Genomic DNA, 14976 nt, shown 5'->3' with positions numbered 1-14976 from the left:
TGCAGCCGGATTTGACACTATACGGGGAAAGGATTCCCGTCCAGGACCAAGCTCGTTTCCTCGGTGTCATTTTTGACAAAAAACTTACATTCATACCACACATCAAAGACCTTCGTGTGAGGTGCCAGAAAGCGTTAAACGCTTTGAAAATTCTATCACATCCGGAGTGGGGAGGGGACTCAAAACACCTTCTCCACTTGTACATCTCCCTTGTCCGGTCCAGGCTTGACTACGGCTGTCAAGTCTACGGATCGGCAAAACCACACGTCTTAAAAATACTAGATCCAATACAGAACCAAGGACTCCGCCTCGCTCTGGGGGCTTTCCGCACTTCTCCGGTGGAGAGCCTCCAGGCCGAGGCCAACATTCCACCACTCTCACTCAGACGCACACAACTCTCACTACAATACGCAGTTAAACAGAGCTCAACACCGGAAAATCCAGCGCACAACAGCATTTTTCAAACAAATCCAGAAACCAGAAACAGATTCCAAAACAACGAAAAACTCATCAAACCTTTCGGCCTCAGAATCCTTGAGGACCTCAAAAACTTACACTTTTCCAAACAAGACATCCAACAAATTCTTTTCCCGACCTCCCTCCGTGGCACCTCACCAAGGCAAAAGTAGATTTACAGCTGACCACACACAACAAAGAAAGCACAAACACCAAAACTTTTCAAGCAGAATACAAAAAACTAATAGATAAATACCCCGGTGCGGAGCTCATCTTCACGGATGGCTCCAAAAAAGACAATGAAGTGGGCGCCGCAGCCCTATCTCCCAACAATACACACCAGAGGAGACTCCATCCTGAAGCCTCCATTTTCACTGCGGAGGCCACTGCCATTGACATGGCACTGGACTCTGTAGAAAATTCTCCTAACAAATCTTTCCTTATCCTTTCTGACTCTCTGTCTTGCATCACCTCACTCACAAACTACACACTTACACCCAAAAATAGTTAGGCTACAACAGAAAATCCATACACTATCCGAAACAGGAAAAAACATCATGTTCGCATGGATCCCAAGCCATGTGGGCATCCGAGGAAACGAGCAGGTAGACGACCTGGCGAAGAAAGCCTCATCCCTTCTGCTGGGATCAACGACAAACACTCTCCCACAGACTGACTTTAGAAATAAAGTCAAAAAGTACACCTCCAGTCTGTGGGAGAGCCACTGGGAAAACCAGAAAAATAATAAATTATATGAAATTAAACCCAAACTAGAACAGCGAAATCCTTCGGATCTCTCCAGAAGAGACGAAGTCATTTTTACTCGATTGCGCATCGGACACACGGCCCTGACTCACAAATACCTCCTACAGGGAGAGGAGAAGCCGTTCTGTGTCGGATGCGACACAGATTTTACCATTAGACACATTTTAACAGAATGTCTAGACTTTGGAGAGATCCGAAGGAAATATTATAAATGCAAGAAATTGCAGGATATTTTCTCCGTCGTTGTTCCCAGCAGAATTTTAAATTTTATAAAGGCCATTGGCCTTTATGGCGAGTTGTAAAGTGAATCTGATATTATTTAAAATTTTTATTGTTACTTAAAAGTTGTTTTAGATCACAAATGTATTTACACCGAATTTGAATATTTTAACTTTTTAGCATTTTAAAGTAAATTAGTTACCAGTCGTGAAGTGAACTTTCGCAGAGGTGAACAACTTGTGTTTCGCGCGCTCATATGACCTTAGCAGTTGCGAGCGCCGTAAAACCTTATACTACTACTACTAAGGCTGAAAAACATTTTTTCCTGATATCTTCAGCGACAGCTGAGATATTATCGAAGAAAGAGGATTGGTCGGTAGCGAGACCGAAACCCGCCGAATGGCACAGTGATTTTCCGACACTCTGTATCTGGAAAGTGCGAAACCATCTTAATATTAACCAAACGTCCCCTAATTCTGCAACCAATAAGAAAAAGGGTGGATCTAGCCTCTGCAGATTTCCAGGTTTTAATGGAGCTAAAAAACAAGAAAGTTACAAAGTGGTTTCTTTGAGGAGATTGTTTTTGAAAATGTGTGGTCGATTGATCCGCGGAATGCTCCTTCATCATCAGACAGGCTGAACTTTATGATATTACAAACTATTTTGTGAAATTATCCGTAAAACAATGGCATTTTTTTTTAAAAAGGCGTTGACGTCGTTCCTGTTTTTCGCGTGCCCGGAAAGCCAGAAAGGGAAACACTGCCGCGAGATGTGTAAGCTTGCCGCCATCTTGCTGTGACATCACAGCTGCAATAAAGCGTAGTCGCTGATTGGACAGTTATTTGGAAAGGCCTGAATACCATGGAAAACACTGTTCTCATCGACACGGGCATAATAAAGGTTTCTTTGTATTTGCCGTTACAAATAATTGGGCTTGATTTCGGTTCTACGAGAATTTAGTGCTGGTATGCACTTCAAGATAACTGCATACATTCTTCCAGTATTTACAATGTTTTTGGCAGACGCAAAATGAAGATTACTCAGGTAGATCTAGATTTCCGTGTATTTATGCATATTATGAGTAGGCCTACTAATTATTCATAATAATGATACAGCAGAAGAGCAATGTTATAATTACAGACGTCAAATGGGAATGGATGCAATATTGTAGTTCTAAGGCATATTTTCATGGTATCTGGGGGGGCATATCTTCGTTAGACTATGAAAAACGATGTAATTGCTTAGTTATGCGCATAATCAATTTGAGTTTTTTGCGTGTGTTATAGTTTCAATTATAAGTTTTTAAAAAGAAACCGAGCTTGATATTATTTATAAACCTGTTAGTTTCCCACTCCCTGAGCTGTTTGGTTACAATTTGGTTTATTAATTATGCGCATAATCGAACATTTAAAACCTTATTTGTCACATTTTCGAATTCATCTCTTTGCAAACGCAGATTTGTATACATCCACATGTAACATAATGGTCATATATGTCTAATATTAAGCCATATATTGGCTTATTTTTTTATAATTATGCATATTTAATTATTTATTTGCATATAATTAACAAGGTATTGATATTACAACTTAAATTCTTCCATTTTCTATTTCATTGCCGTAAAAACATAATCTCACCAATTTTCAGCTCATTCCTTTCTTAAATTTAAAAGTTACGGGTTTTCAATATTGTGGGGCTGTTTGCCCTTCTTTATTCCTCTATAGGAATTTTCTCCAAAAAAACCCAACAATTTCTGACATGTACACATCCATAACTCTTTTATTTATGGACCAATTTTGAAAAATTAAAAAGCATTTTTCTTCTGGATTATTGATCTTTGTACCTGTGTTGTTTATAGGCTAGTAGTAACCATTTTTTTAAAAGCTGTGGGATTGCTACGTTTGTATTTCACACTGGAAAGACATTTTGACCTTTGAGAAAATGGAAAGAGAGCTGACCTGTTTGAACTATAATGAATGCTTAAATGTGTCCCGACGTGGTGGAATCAGACGCTGGTCAATTTTTGGGCATATGGGGTTATTGGTATCATCTTAAAGCCTGTTTGTCTTCCTGTTGGTAAAAAAAATGTCCATCTATGTTGAATAGAAGTAAAAGTATTTGCGGTTGAAGGTCAGGGTTGCCTGGTTTAACAGGTAAAATAGGAGAGAAATGGCAGCCAAAGTTTGGTAACTGCCATAGCCTGAGAGTCCTTGGAAACTGAAAATTTATATTTTTGTGTGCCTTTAATCAATGTTTTTCAGTAAAAGCCACTCAAAAATGTGTTTTTAAATGGACAAAAGGTGTTGAGCCAAAAAAAGAAAATTTATAAAAAAATTGCCCATCAGCCAAGAAAATGCCGATTTCTTTGATTTCATTATTTTGACGAACGCCTGATTTCACCACATTGCCTCACAAATTGCCCTTTTGAAAAAATTGATCAGCATTTAAGAGAATGTTCAGAGAGGACATACTAATACATTGTAGAACATTGTGTCCTTTCGAAAAATCAACTTTTACATTAAAAATGACAGGCACTGCTCTTTGCTGAAGATGAGATATCTTTTTTTTCCCCACTGCAGTTTTGGCATTCATAAATTACATGAATCATGATCAGTAGGTTGTCCACCTCTTGTTTGTATTGCCTCTTCATGATTTTCTTTTTCTTAATATGTTTCATGGTTTTATTGCAGGTTCGGGATGTGCGTCTTATAACAGACAACAAAACACGCAGGTCTAAAGGCATATCATATGTGGAGTTTGCTGATCCTGAGTCTGTTCCTCTAGCACTTGCATTAGCAGGGCAGAAGTTGCTAGGAGTTCCCATTCTGGTGCAGCCATCTCAGGCAGAGAAGAACAGGGCCCAGCCCGCTGTTGCACCTGCACCGCAAAAAGCCAGCGAAGGACCTCTCAGGCTTTATGTGGGCTCCCTGCATTTTAACATTACAGAAGATATGCTACGGGGTATATTTGAGCCATTCGGAAAGGTTAGTTTGATTTTACTCTTGAGCTATTTGTCTATGCGCTGCATATTTGTTTAATATTGAGTTTTCTTTGACTGTTTTGGGGGCTTTTGTTTCATTTCTTGAACATGTGATTATGTGGTTCGCTCCATTATGCTATTCATATTCCAACAAACTATTTGATTTATGAGCATTAATGCAAATTTTTGTGTAGCGTCATGCTTGAAGATTTAAAAAGATTTTTCATAAGTCTGTTCTTTGAATAGTTTTAGCAAGTTTCACTCATACAGGTTTTGAAAAGTCTGACATAGATTTTTTTTAAAAATGTAACAAGTTTGGATGCTCTCTTTATACTGGTGAGCACCTTTCTTTAACACTTTGCCACCTTAATTTGGGGGAAATCTAAAGAAACTGGGTAGTAAACCGCCAGTCGGTGAGATTAGGTGGCAAAGAGTTAAAGGGAATTTTCCTCTTATTACATCTGCTGCTGTCCTAGGTTAAACTTGTCGATCATTTGGTATGTATTGTAAAAAGATTTAGCCTTTTTACAGCTTTTGTTGTACATTGATTATTTATTTTTTCTATCCTCAGATTATTGACATAAAGATCATGAGAGATCATGAAACACAGCGGTCGCTTGGGTTTGGATTCATTAGTGTAAGTGTGAATACTTAAGATGTGTTGTCATTTTTAGTCATAGTAGTAGTCCCCATTGGGTCTTGAAAATTAGCAGGTTGCTACTATAAGTTTTCTAGGCTCAGTCAAGAATACAAAACCAATAATATACAGAAAATGTACTCAGATCGAATGAAGAAAAGTACCTGCAACTTTTGGGAATGCTCTCGTTCTAGTTTCAAAGTGATTCCTTTAAGTTCGAAGGGTCAAAATGTGTGGACTTATCACTCAAATACATTTTTTTTCTGTTGCTCTCATCCATCTTTTGATAAAGTGTTTGTCAGCTTATGAATGAATTGTCGGTCGGTCCTACATTTAAATTTATATGCAGAAATTCAGCTACAGTCAAAGACACTGGTGTCTGTGGTGTAGTAGTTAGGGGTTTCTTGGTAACATACAGGAGTCCGAAGTTCTGTTCTCGGGTAGAGAGAATTTTTATCTATAGTGCGGTCAAAAATTTGTGGCACAACTTATCAAATATCTCCTGAATTATCAAACATTGAGTCTTCGCCGCACGCGCCCCCTCCGTCAGTGCCACTGACTGAAGTGCCTTTAGGCCATTCCCAAAGGGGGGATATTAACATATTCTTGTGCTTAGTAGAATTGTAAGTGGGCTGATTTATCAATGTCATGCTCATACTGTGTTAGGATAAGTTGTGCCACAAACTTTTTACCGCACTTTTGTGTTTGTCTTTCTGTTGAATTGTATCTTTCTCAGCGTGGATTGGCTGTGACAGCCTGCCTCTAAATGGTCTAAATTGTGTCGTCGGGGTTTTTTAAAATCGCTGCATTTAGAAAAGAAAAAAAAGACAGTTTCGTTTGACAGTACTTTGTCCATTTTAAAAATTTATTTCTGTTCTGTCTTTTGTGTATTTTTATTCAGTTGGTCCATTATGGCAGTGTTGAAATGTGTGAATTTTTAATTTTTAAAAATGTTTATTTTTTTAAACATGTTTTAAATGTTGTTTTTTTTTAAATTTCTGTAGACTTGAACATTTTTTTTACTCTCCCAGTTTGCAAATGCTGATGATGCCAAAAAGGCTCTGGATCAACTGAATGGCTTTGAACTAGCAGGACGCCCCATGAAAGTTGGCCATGTCACAGAGAGATCTTCAGAAAATGGTCAGGGCGGCGGTCAGGGAGGGCAGCTGGACACAGATGAAATGGACAGGGCTGGCATTGATCTTGGAGCCACAGGCAGATTACAACTTATGGCCAAATTAGCTGAAGGTGAATAGCTAGTTAATTTTTCCTTTTTTAATTGTAATTATCTGATATAGTTTAATGATTCATACCAGAGGCAGACAACTGTTTGCTGTCTTTTATTGGGGTTACTCGAGTCATTTCTGTCTCAAGTCTTATGTTTTGACAGCATGAAATAATCATTATGTGTGTGTGTGAGTGTTACTGTTTACTTCAAAATGGGATAAATTTGATGGTTTTCAGTGGTTAAACAGTCATTTGTTAGAAAATGTACATTGTATTAGATAGTCAAAACTGTTTTTGTTTTGTGATCAGCCAAATTCTCAAGGTTACACAGAAAGGTAAAAGTGGTAATAATGTAAATGGGCAGAAAACGGTATTTGATGGTGTTTACTCAATCACTGCCAGACCCAAGTAATTTCGGGTAAAATCTATAGATGGGGTACTGCTATTACCAAAACTCCTGGATAGTTTTTTTTTTTCTCTCGTATTGCCAGATGTGTTTCAGGGCTGGTCATCGGGTTTATGTAGCTGCTGTCCTTTATCTAGGTACAAGAAACTAGATTTTTTAAGTAACTGGTTGCAGTCCCATGTTTGACAGAGAATAAAAGAGTACCAAGTACACTACACATCTCTACATTAACAGAGCACAATCACTATAACATAGATATGGAGCCTAAATTTTTTTCAAGACTGGATCATTGCAAATCAGTATTTTATTGCCTCAAACACGATGGTTTATGGTTATTTTGACAAGCCTCTATACAGTAGTTATACTGAGTGCTCCCCTCGTGGGGAGGTCACATGCTTTTGGAGTTTGGGGAAGGATGGATGTAAAATAATTCCAAGTCTATGACTTTATTCTAATAGAAAATGAACTGATAAACTGATCTTTCCAATAGTACCTTTTTTGAGCCTGTATTTTACATGTACCTGATAACTGTGGGTGGTTGGCGGTTGCTCTGGTGTGGTTTGCTCCTTCTTTCCTATCAAACATCTATCGTCCTATCTCTCCTTCTTTTTTATGTTTGTTACTCTCTTGTAACACCTCTAATCTTTGGCACTTATATGACCTTATTGTGTTACAAGTGCCGGAAAACTCTGTAACTAAAACAAAAACCCGATAATGAATAAAATTTTCTTTTTTTCCACGCTCCACCCGTTATGCATTCTGGCATGATGGCAATCGTAACTTGCAACTCATTCAAACTGATGGGCTGCGTTGGATTTAGACTTTTCTAGTGCTGAAGAAGCTGACAGTGATGCTGACCAATTTATATTGACTGTTCAAAGTTTAGTAGAGGCTAGTGGAAGGCTGACAGGAGTGGTGAGGGTGGTAGCGATCTAACGCCAGAGCCATAAAGCGCCCAGCAGCAAGTTTTGGAAGCTAGCTTCTGCTCATCTAAAAATTTCAGTTGAGACAACTTGTTTGTACAGTGAAGATTTGAAGATGATAGTAATTTTTGTAAAACTCCTAATTAAAATGTTTGTATTTTGTTCTTCTTCCCTTTTTTAAAAAATCAGGCACAGGCTTTGAGATCCCACCATATGCTGCCAGTGCTCTAAACAGTCTGACACATGCATCTGTGACAATCGGAGGCACTCCAGTGAACCCACAGACTCCTCAGCCTCTGCAGGCTGGTGTGCAGTCCAATATAGCAGCAGCCCCGGGAGCCCAGCCACAAGCCCCAGCCACTTCTGTCGTCACCAATGCGCCACCTATCGCTACTCAGTGTTTCATGCTCTCGAACATGTTTGAACCACTTACGTAAGTATATTAATTTGTCCTTTGCACCAGATAATGTGTATCATTAACCTGTGTAAATCCTTTTCTCTATTGTGTCTCTGCTTTATAATCGAAGGTTACTGTTAAAATGGAAAATAGTGTCCGGTATGCTTCCTTTATGGCACTCCAAGTCAACACAGAGTAAGCCTGATTCCCTGTATGGACTTCTCTTTTGACATCCAGCCCTTGGCGCTCATATGACCTCATGCAGTTGCGAGCGCAAAACTCGACTAAAACAAACAAAACATGTAAGATTCTCCAGTCAAAAGTGTTGTGCTGATGAAAACGCATGCTTGCATGGGTGAAAATCATGCTCTCTTTTTATCAAGATTTTATTATTATATTTTGTGTTAACATTTGTCTGCAAGATTAAGATTATGCTGTGACTGATATCGTAAGAGCCCCATTTGTTGACTTCATTGTATATGTTGAAACAGAGTAGCAGTAAATTTTGAATTATTGTGCTTACTTTTGCCTGTTAATTGTACATTTTAGAGAAACAAGAACTACATGGGATCAAGAGATCCGAGATGATGTGATTGACGAGTGCAACAAACATGGTGGTGTGCTGCACATTTATGTGGACAAGAACTCCCCCCAAGGCAATGTTTATGTAAAGTGCCCAAGCATATCGGCAGCTGTTGCTTCAGTCAATGCATTGCATGGAAGATACTTTGCCGGTAAGAGCATTTTTTGTTTTAATCTTCTTTGTTTTAAAACCGGTATTATTAACTTTCAATTATATATATTGATTAGCCAGAAGTTGGCAACCCTGTGTACTTATATAATGTCCATATATCTGTCTGCCCCGGTCATATCCAGTTGTAAGAAGCAATGTGCTATTTGGCGCTACGAGGCTCGAAAGGCTAAAAAGTGACTTTCCGTGAATTTTTTGTTTTTTTGGATCTATTGAAAGGTTAATGCCTTCTGCTTCATTTAAGATCAAAATAAACTACTGTAACCGACTATATTTTATTTTGATTTATTTTGGAGGTGTGTGTGTGGGTTTTAATTCTGAGTTTGGGTGACAAGATAAAGAAATTCGGACCTTAAATCCTTTCGAACATTTGACCTGCTAGTGTGTAGCTGTGAGATTATTTATAGAACCATTATCTCATGGCCACATTGCTTCAACATCCTCCATTCACCCCAGTTTTTTTTAATTTTTAGATTTAGACCCCTTTTTGAGCATGAATGGTCTGAAATATAAACAATTTAGCTGCGTCACTATGAGCGACTGAGGGCTCTGATTAGTTAAAACAGGATAAGAACGGTAACTCCTAGCCCTCCTCTAGCTTGTTTATGTGAACAGTTGACTGTGTAAGCGTGCCCTGCTAACGTAGTTATGGGCTGTTAATCTTCCAGTTTTACTCTTCGATTGACTTTAAATGTTCGTTTTTATTTTGTTTTAGTGGGGGTTTTAAAGATTGATCTTCCTCTAGATCTCCCAAGGTGTACTCCTTACCAAAGAGGCCACGGAGGCAGTCTATGTGTGTGTGTGTGCGTTCTTGTGTATATCGTGCTATTGCAAACGTATGAGGAAGCGTAAACACAGCTTGTAAGCCGACTCGCAGACTTCCGAGCGCTTGGTTTTGGTCAAATCGAGGTAATTCAGTCGATTTATTTATTTTTTGCTCATTCGCTATAACGCACCGAATGCTGTACAGCTTTAAAAAATTAAGCTTTTTTTGTTACAATAGTGTAATTTGTTTGTTTTTCCATGTATTTGGAGCTAGAGAATTGCCGTGGGAAGGGAAGCCTCTCACGGTCAGAATGCATGGTCTGCATGTTCAAAAATTGACACCCATGGATTCGAATGTTTTGAAGAGTGATGATTAAATACTGTCTTTTCATTTGCAAACAACTTCTTTAGTTTTTAACGGGGCTTCCCGTGGTATGTTTTTGGCCGTTGGCGTATAAATAGAAAGCCTTTAAAAGAGCGTACAAGTTTTCAAGGATCATTTTTAACATGAATTGTGTAAAATACCGCTAATTGAAAAAGGTACAAATAGAAAGAACAGTTCTTTTTCTATTAGATTAAAGTCATTGCCTAGGAATTATTTTGCATCAATCCTTTCGCGAAACTCTGGAGAGCACTCAGTTTACTACAGTTAGAGTCGACTCACCGCGGGGAGCGGTGCCAAAGTATGGTACCAAAATGCACAGGAGACACAGGCCTTTCATATGCAACCGATAAATTTGACATTAGCTACTTGAAAATTTAGTTTCTAGTAACGTGTAGGACCTACAATGCTAACCTATTGTTGCATTTGACGTGGAGACCATTCTCATTAAAATTTTGTTTTGTCCATAAGCCTTTTTTTTTTTTCTGTGAAGGAATAGTTTTCTACTTATGCACCTTGTAGTGGCCCAGCCAAGATAACTGCCAAATTTCAAGTATCTCAGTTCTAAGACCCCCATAGCTATGGAAATATGTTGCTCATCTTTGGAGCTTGTTTTCTCCTTTTTGTGTTTCCGCACCTTGCATACTTAAAAGTTCCACATTTTCGTCAAATATTGTCTCATATACTTCATTAAAAACATTTTTTTTTTTTTCAAATTGTTGTGAAATGGTGAAAGTATTTGGAAATTATATTAACAAAGTTTGAAATTTCCTTCATATGACTGATTTTGACCACTGCTGTAGTCATTCAAAGGTTTTCAGCTGCAGCCAGTTTTGTTTTTATTAGTTTTTGACAAATCAGTTTTACTGTCAGATTGTGCCTTGGCAGGCTGAGGCTGCTGCTTTGTTCTGCCCTTCTTTCGACAAGATGTGCTCAGCGTGAGTGCTGGGAGTTTTTCATCTGAATGGTTCGCTTTACTTTTGTGAAGAATTTTATTCGGAAGGAAATTATATTCAGTGCTTCCAATCTTCCGAATTTGTACGGAAATGTAGGCCTACTTTCTGACAGTTCCATACTTGCTCCCCAAGCATTATCAACTCCATCCGTTAATAAAAGTGCAATAGCGCAGGACTACAGAAATTCTGCCACGGAGGATCCATACTTGCTTTTGTATCGTGTTGTATAAGTTACGAATATTTACAGCAATTCCTCTGCAATAGAAACCATTACACATTTCCTACAATTGGACATAATCCAGCTATGCATTCACTGCGGGTTGGTCTGCAATACATTTTTACCTGCAAATTGGTCAAAGTCTGGCTAGCTATGATAGCAAACTTTTTGTGCCAATTTCCTCCTTTCTTTCATTCACTCATTTTTTCTATCTTCGGATTTTTGCGGCAGCTGGAGAATAAGCGCATTGATCAAGTAAATTTACTTATGCTTTTAGACAGAAAATCACTGTCAGAAAATATGCTTTGAAAATATGAGACATATACCGAAGTTAGGGGAGCGCTTTTTTAAAACTCATTTTTACGTTTCGAAGGGGACAAAAAAAGCGCTGAAATGACAAAAAATCGTCTCTCAGTGCTATATTTTCTTTCGTATCTGCTCACGGGAAGTCTGTTCTATTATTTTGAAAACGTGGAACGGTTGAGAATTCCGTGTCTTTTCATCACTGGATTGGAATAGATAGGGAGCAACTCAAGCCGTATTTTTCGGCTCTGGGTCCAGCGAGGCCACGTCGCGGTAGGGAAAGAGTTCCCTGTGGGTGGTTGGTGTATGCTCTGGTGTGGTTTGCTTTTTCTTTCCCATCAAACAACCTTTTTATCTCTCCTCCTTATTTGGATGTTACTTTCTTGTAACACCTCTAATCTTCGATACTTATATGACCTAATTGTGTTGCAAGTGCCATAAAATGCTTACTAACACACTCACACCCCCCCCCCCCCCCCCAAAAAAAAAAACCCAACAACAACAACAAACAAAAGGAGTAGCCTGAAAGAAATTTTCCTGAAAAAGTTTTGTGACCCTTCACTTATTATCATGTCTTTTCTTCTTCCAATCTTTTTTACAGGTCGGGTAATAACAGCAGCTTATGTCCCTTTGCCCAACTACCACAACCTGTTTGCTGAATCAGTGCGAGCCAACCAGCTTCTCATGCCATCATCACAAGCTCTCTCTGCCTCGTATCAGACGGGATTCATGGCACAGCCACCAATGAGATAAAAGTAGCTTACTGTTACTGAATGTGGCCTAAGATGTTGAACGGGTTTCTACTGATCTTACTTTGCTGGTGCAGTGCAATGACATTCATGTTGACAAAGATGCAGTCAGGCCATTTGCTGTATCACTTTATGTTGTACAAAACATTCTTTCACATGTATGGAAGTGTGCCAGTCACCAGTATAGGTACAGGATTTTGCGCATAGAGATGTGCAAGACGTACAAGTGGGTATGCTATGAAGGGACACTGCTCACTACGCTATTGTTGATTGTGTTGGGGGGGTTGGAGGTTTTTTTGTTTTGTAAACAAGGTACCTGTGTTTGTATTTCTATCTTCATAAAGGAAGTGTCGGGATCTAGTGCTTTTGCAGGTTCCTCTTCATCCCTCCTTGCGTCCAAATTGCGAGCTTAAAATGTCACGATTAAAGTTACAAAACGATGATGTTTTTTGCTCAGGGGTCTCTGTGAAAGTCCAGTGCTGTTGTTGTGTGTTGATAATGACACACTGGTGTCATATTTTGTATTGTCCACTCTGTATGTACACCAAATTTCCCAAGAAACTTAAATATTTTGGTTGGTATGTTAGTATGAGAAAGCTGCATGATGTTAACCGGTCTGGTGTGTCTGAAATCCATGATAGTGTACATTACAAAATCAGGAGTAATAGTTTTCAAGCTTCTTTGTATCCGTTTTGCTCAGTATGAGAAAAAAAAATGTTTTGCATAATCATTAACAAAAACTAAATTAAGTGCGAATAGGTCAGTTTTGGTTGTGTCCATAAGTGTTCATTTAGACCCAAACAGGTTAATTGTCTTTGTCCCCTTCATTGTTACGGCAGGGGCTTCATGGACTAATAAAAAACTACATATGTCAGATCATTGGTTGTGTTACTTTTTTAGGCGAGTGGTTGGCAGGTGCTTCGATGTCGATTGCTCCTTTTTTCCTATCAAACGTCTATCGTCCTTATCTCTCTTCCTTTTGAGTATTTGTTACTCTTGTAGCACCTCTAATCTTCAGCACCTATATGACCTAATTTTATTGCGAGTGCCATAAAACACTTACTAAAACTTAACTTACTTGTTCTGTCTCCATTTATTTTTGCAAGAAAACGCCCAGGAATGGATAGCGGCCCCATTTTTTTTCCTCTTTAAGAGGAAACGTACTTTCCCAGAAACAAAATTCTAAATGGCTTCCATTCACTTTCATGTAATTATGCAAGAAGGACATAGGTACATTTTAGGATGTATTAGGGATGAATTTGTTGACTTTTCTGAAAAATGGTCTCTGTGGTGGCCATCTTGGATTTCCTAACCAGTTTCTTAATGCCGATGAATTTCATAGAAAATATTGAAACTTCAGCCTGAAATTTGGCTCAAAAGTGCAAACCTATATATGGACTATGGATGGATCTATGGAAGGAATTTGACCTATCTTAAAAAATAAAAAAGTGAGCCCAAAGTTAATGGACCCCCGAGAGTCCGTTGTTGATACTTTGAAGTAGGGCCTATATGTTAAAACAAAAATTGAATGTTTCCACAAATTACCTCTTGGTTTAGGAATGAAAATTATTGGAATGCCTCTTGTGGCTCCTCATGTTTTACAGTCTAGATGCTGAGAGGAGTGAAGTTGGCGAGTTGTATGGAGGTGGGAGAAGGCTGGGTATATACTATTAGTACGGTACATCATGTAGTTGAACGAACAGAAGAACGAATGAATCGGAGGCCAGCTACAAAACATCTCACTTATTCGTATTACGGTATGGTAAATTAAAGAAAGAAATGTTGAGCTTGCTGTACGAAGCCAGTAGACTGATTTTTCGTGAAGTTTGTCTTTCCATGTTCATCAGTGCAAGACGGGGGGCAAAGTCTGCGAAGCGAAAAACGAGTCAGACCACCAGTCAATTCTCTCAAATCATTGCTCAATAGCAACATTATTGCTGGATCCAGCTGCATGAAAATCCCTGGCGCCCGTCTGCAAGGCGCAAACGATGAAGGTAGTTAAGTTAATCATAACCCCGCAGGTGCCAGTGAGTGCAGCCAGCAGCGCACCGAGGGTTGCCAGCTAAGGGCACGGAATGCCGAAGACTAAGAAGAGCTAATATCGTACATCCTGTATAGTATACACTACGGTATACATGTAATATGTACCCCACTGCGCACAGTGTGTACTATCATAGAATATGAACTTATTTTTTTGTTTTTGTAAAGTGTTTTACGGCGCTCGCAACTGCATAAGGTCGTGTGAGCGCGCGGGACACACCTAATATTTTCAGTCGGTAGGAAATTTTGAATTTTGCCCGGCCTACTCTTATCGATTTTAGACCACCAAGGGATCTTTAACGTGCGCAACTTGCACTCGGGCCCTCCGAGGTTTTTCGCCCTTGTCCGAGAAGGCTAGGTGTAGATCTTTCCTACCAGAAGATCAGGGGTGTGGCTGAAAGACAGCAGTAAGAAGAAGCGAAGGAGTAGCAGTAGAAAGGCTTTAGAAAGAATCAGGAGAGGAGCCCCGAGGAAGGGGCAAAGGAGGTGAGGGGATGGGGGCAGAAAGAGGAGACGAAAGCAGACGACAGAACATTGCTAGAGAGCAGGAAATGAGGTGAAAGGAGACACATTTTAAGAATAAATTTTTTCGGTCGCTACCCGGATTCGAACCCTGGACCTTTGAATGAGAGGCCAACACCTTAACCTCTAGGCCACGAGAGCCCCATATGAACTCATGCACACACCCAGTTGTTGGAGTTGGAGACACATTTTGCCATACACACTTGCAATTACAATATTGATTCAAATTCAAGGAATATCTCTCTCTCTCTCTCTCTCTCTCTCTCGCTCGCTTTCTCTCT

The 14976-nt window shown here is 39.2% G+C and overlaps 1 protein-coding gene across 3 annotated transcripts in view; it reads left to right on the top strand.

The window, feature by feature from the left end:
- The window catches only part of LOC101855316 (RNA-binding protein 39), a 36365-nt gene extending 23358 nt beyond the window's left edge, over positions 1 to 13007 (top strand). For all 3 annotated transcript variants that reach the window (XM_035973422.1, XM_035973417.1, XM_035973420.1), the window contains 6 exons: positions 4131 to 4424; positions 4992 to 5057; positions 6089 to 6305; positions 7803 to 8046; positions 8560 to 8744; positions 11986 to 13007. In XM_035973422.1, coding sequence (XP_035829315.1) covers positions 4131 to 4424; positions 4992 to 5057; positions 6089 to 6305; positions 7803 to 8046; positions 8560 to 8744; positions 11986 to 12137 — 1158 coding nt within the window. In that variant the 3' untranslated portion in view covers positions 12138 to 13007. The remainder of the gene's footprint in view (positions 1 to 4130; positions 4425 to 4991; positions 5058 to 6088; positions 6306 to 7802; positions 8047 to 8559; positions 8745 to 11985) is intronic.
- Positions 13008 to 14976: the final 1969 nt, after the last annotated feature.

Source organism: Aplysia californica, unplaced genomic scaffold, assembly GCF_000002075.1.
Source record: "Aplysia californica isolate F4 #8 unplaced genomic scaffold, AplCal3.0 scaffold00027, whole genome shotgun sequence".
Classification (NCBI taxonomy): Eukaryota; Metazoa; Mollusca; class Gastropoda; order Aplysiida; family Aplysiidae; genus Aplysia; species Aplysia californica.
Note: the sequence above shows the minus strand (reverse complement) of the source record. Positions and strands in the feature narration are given on the sequence as shown.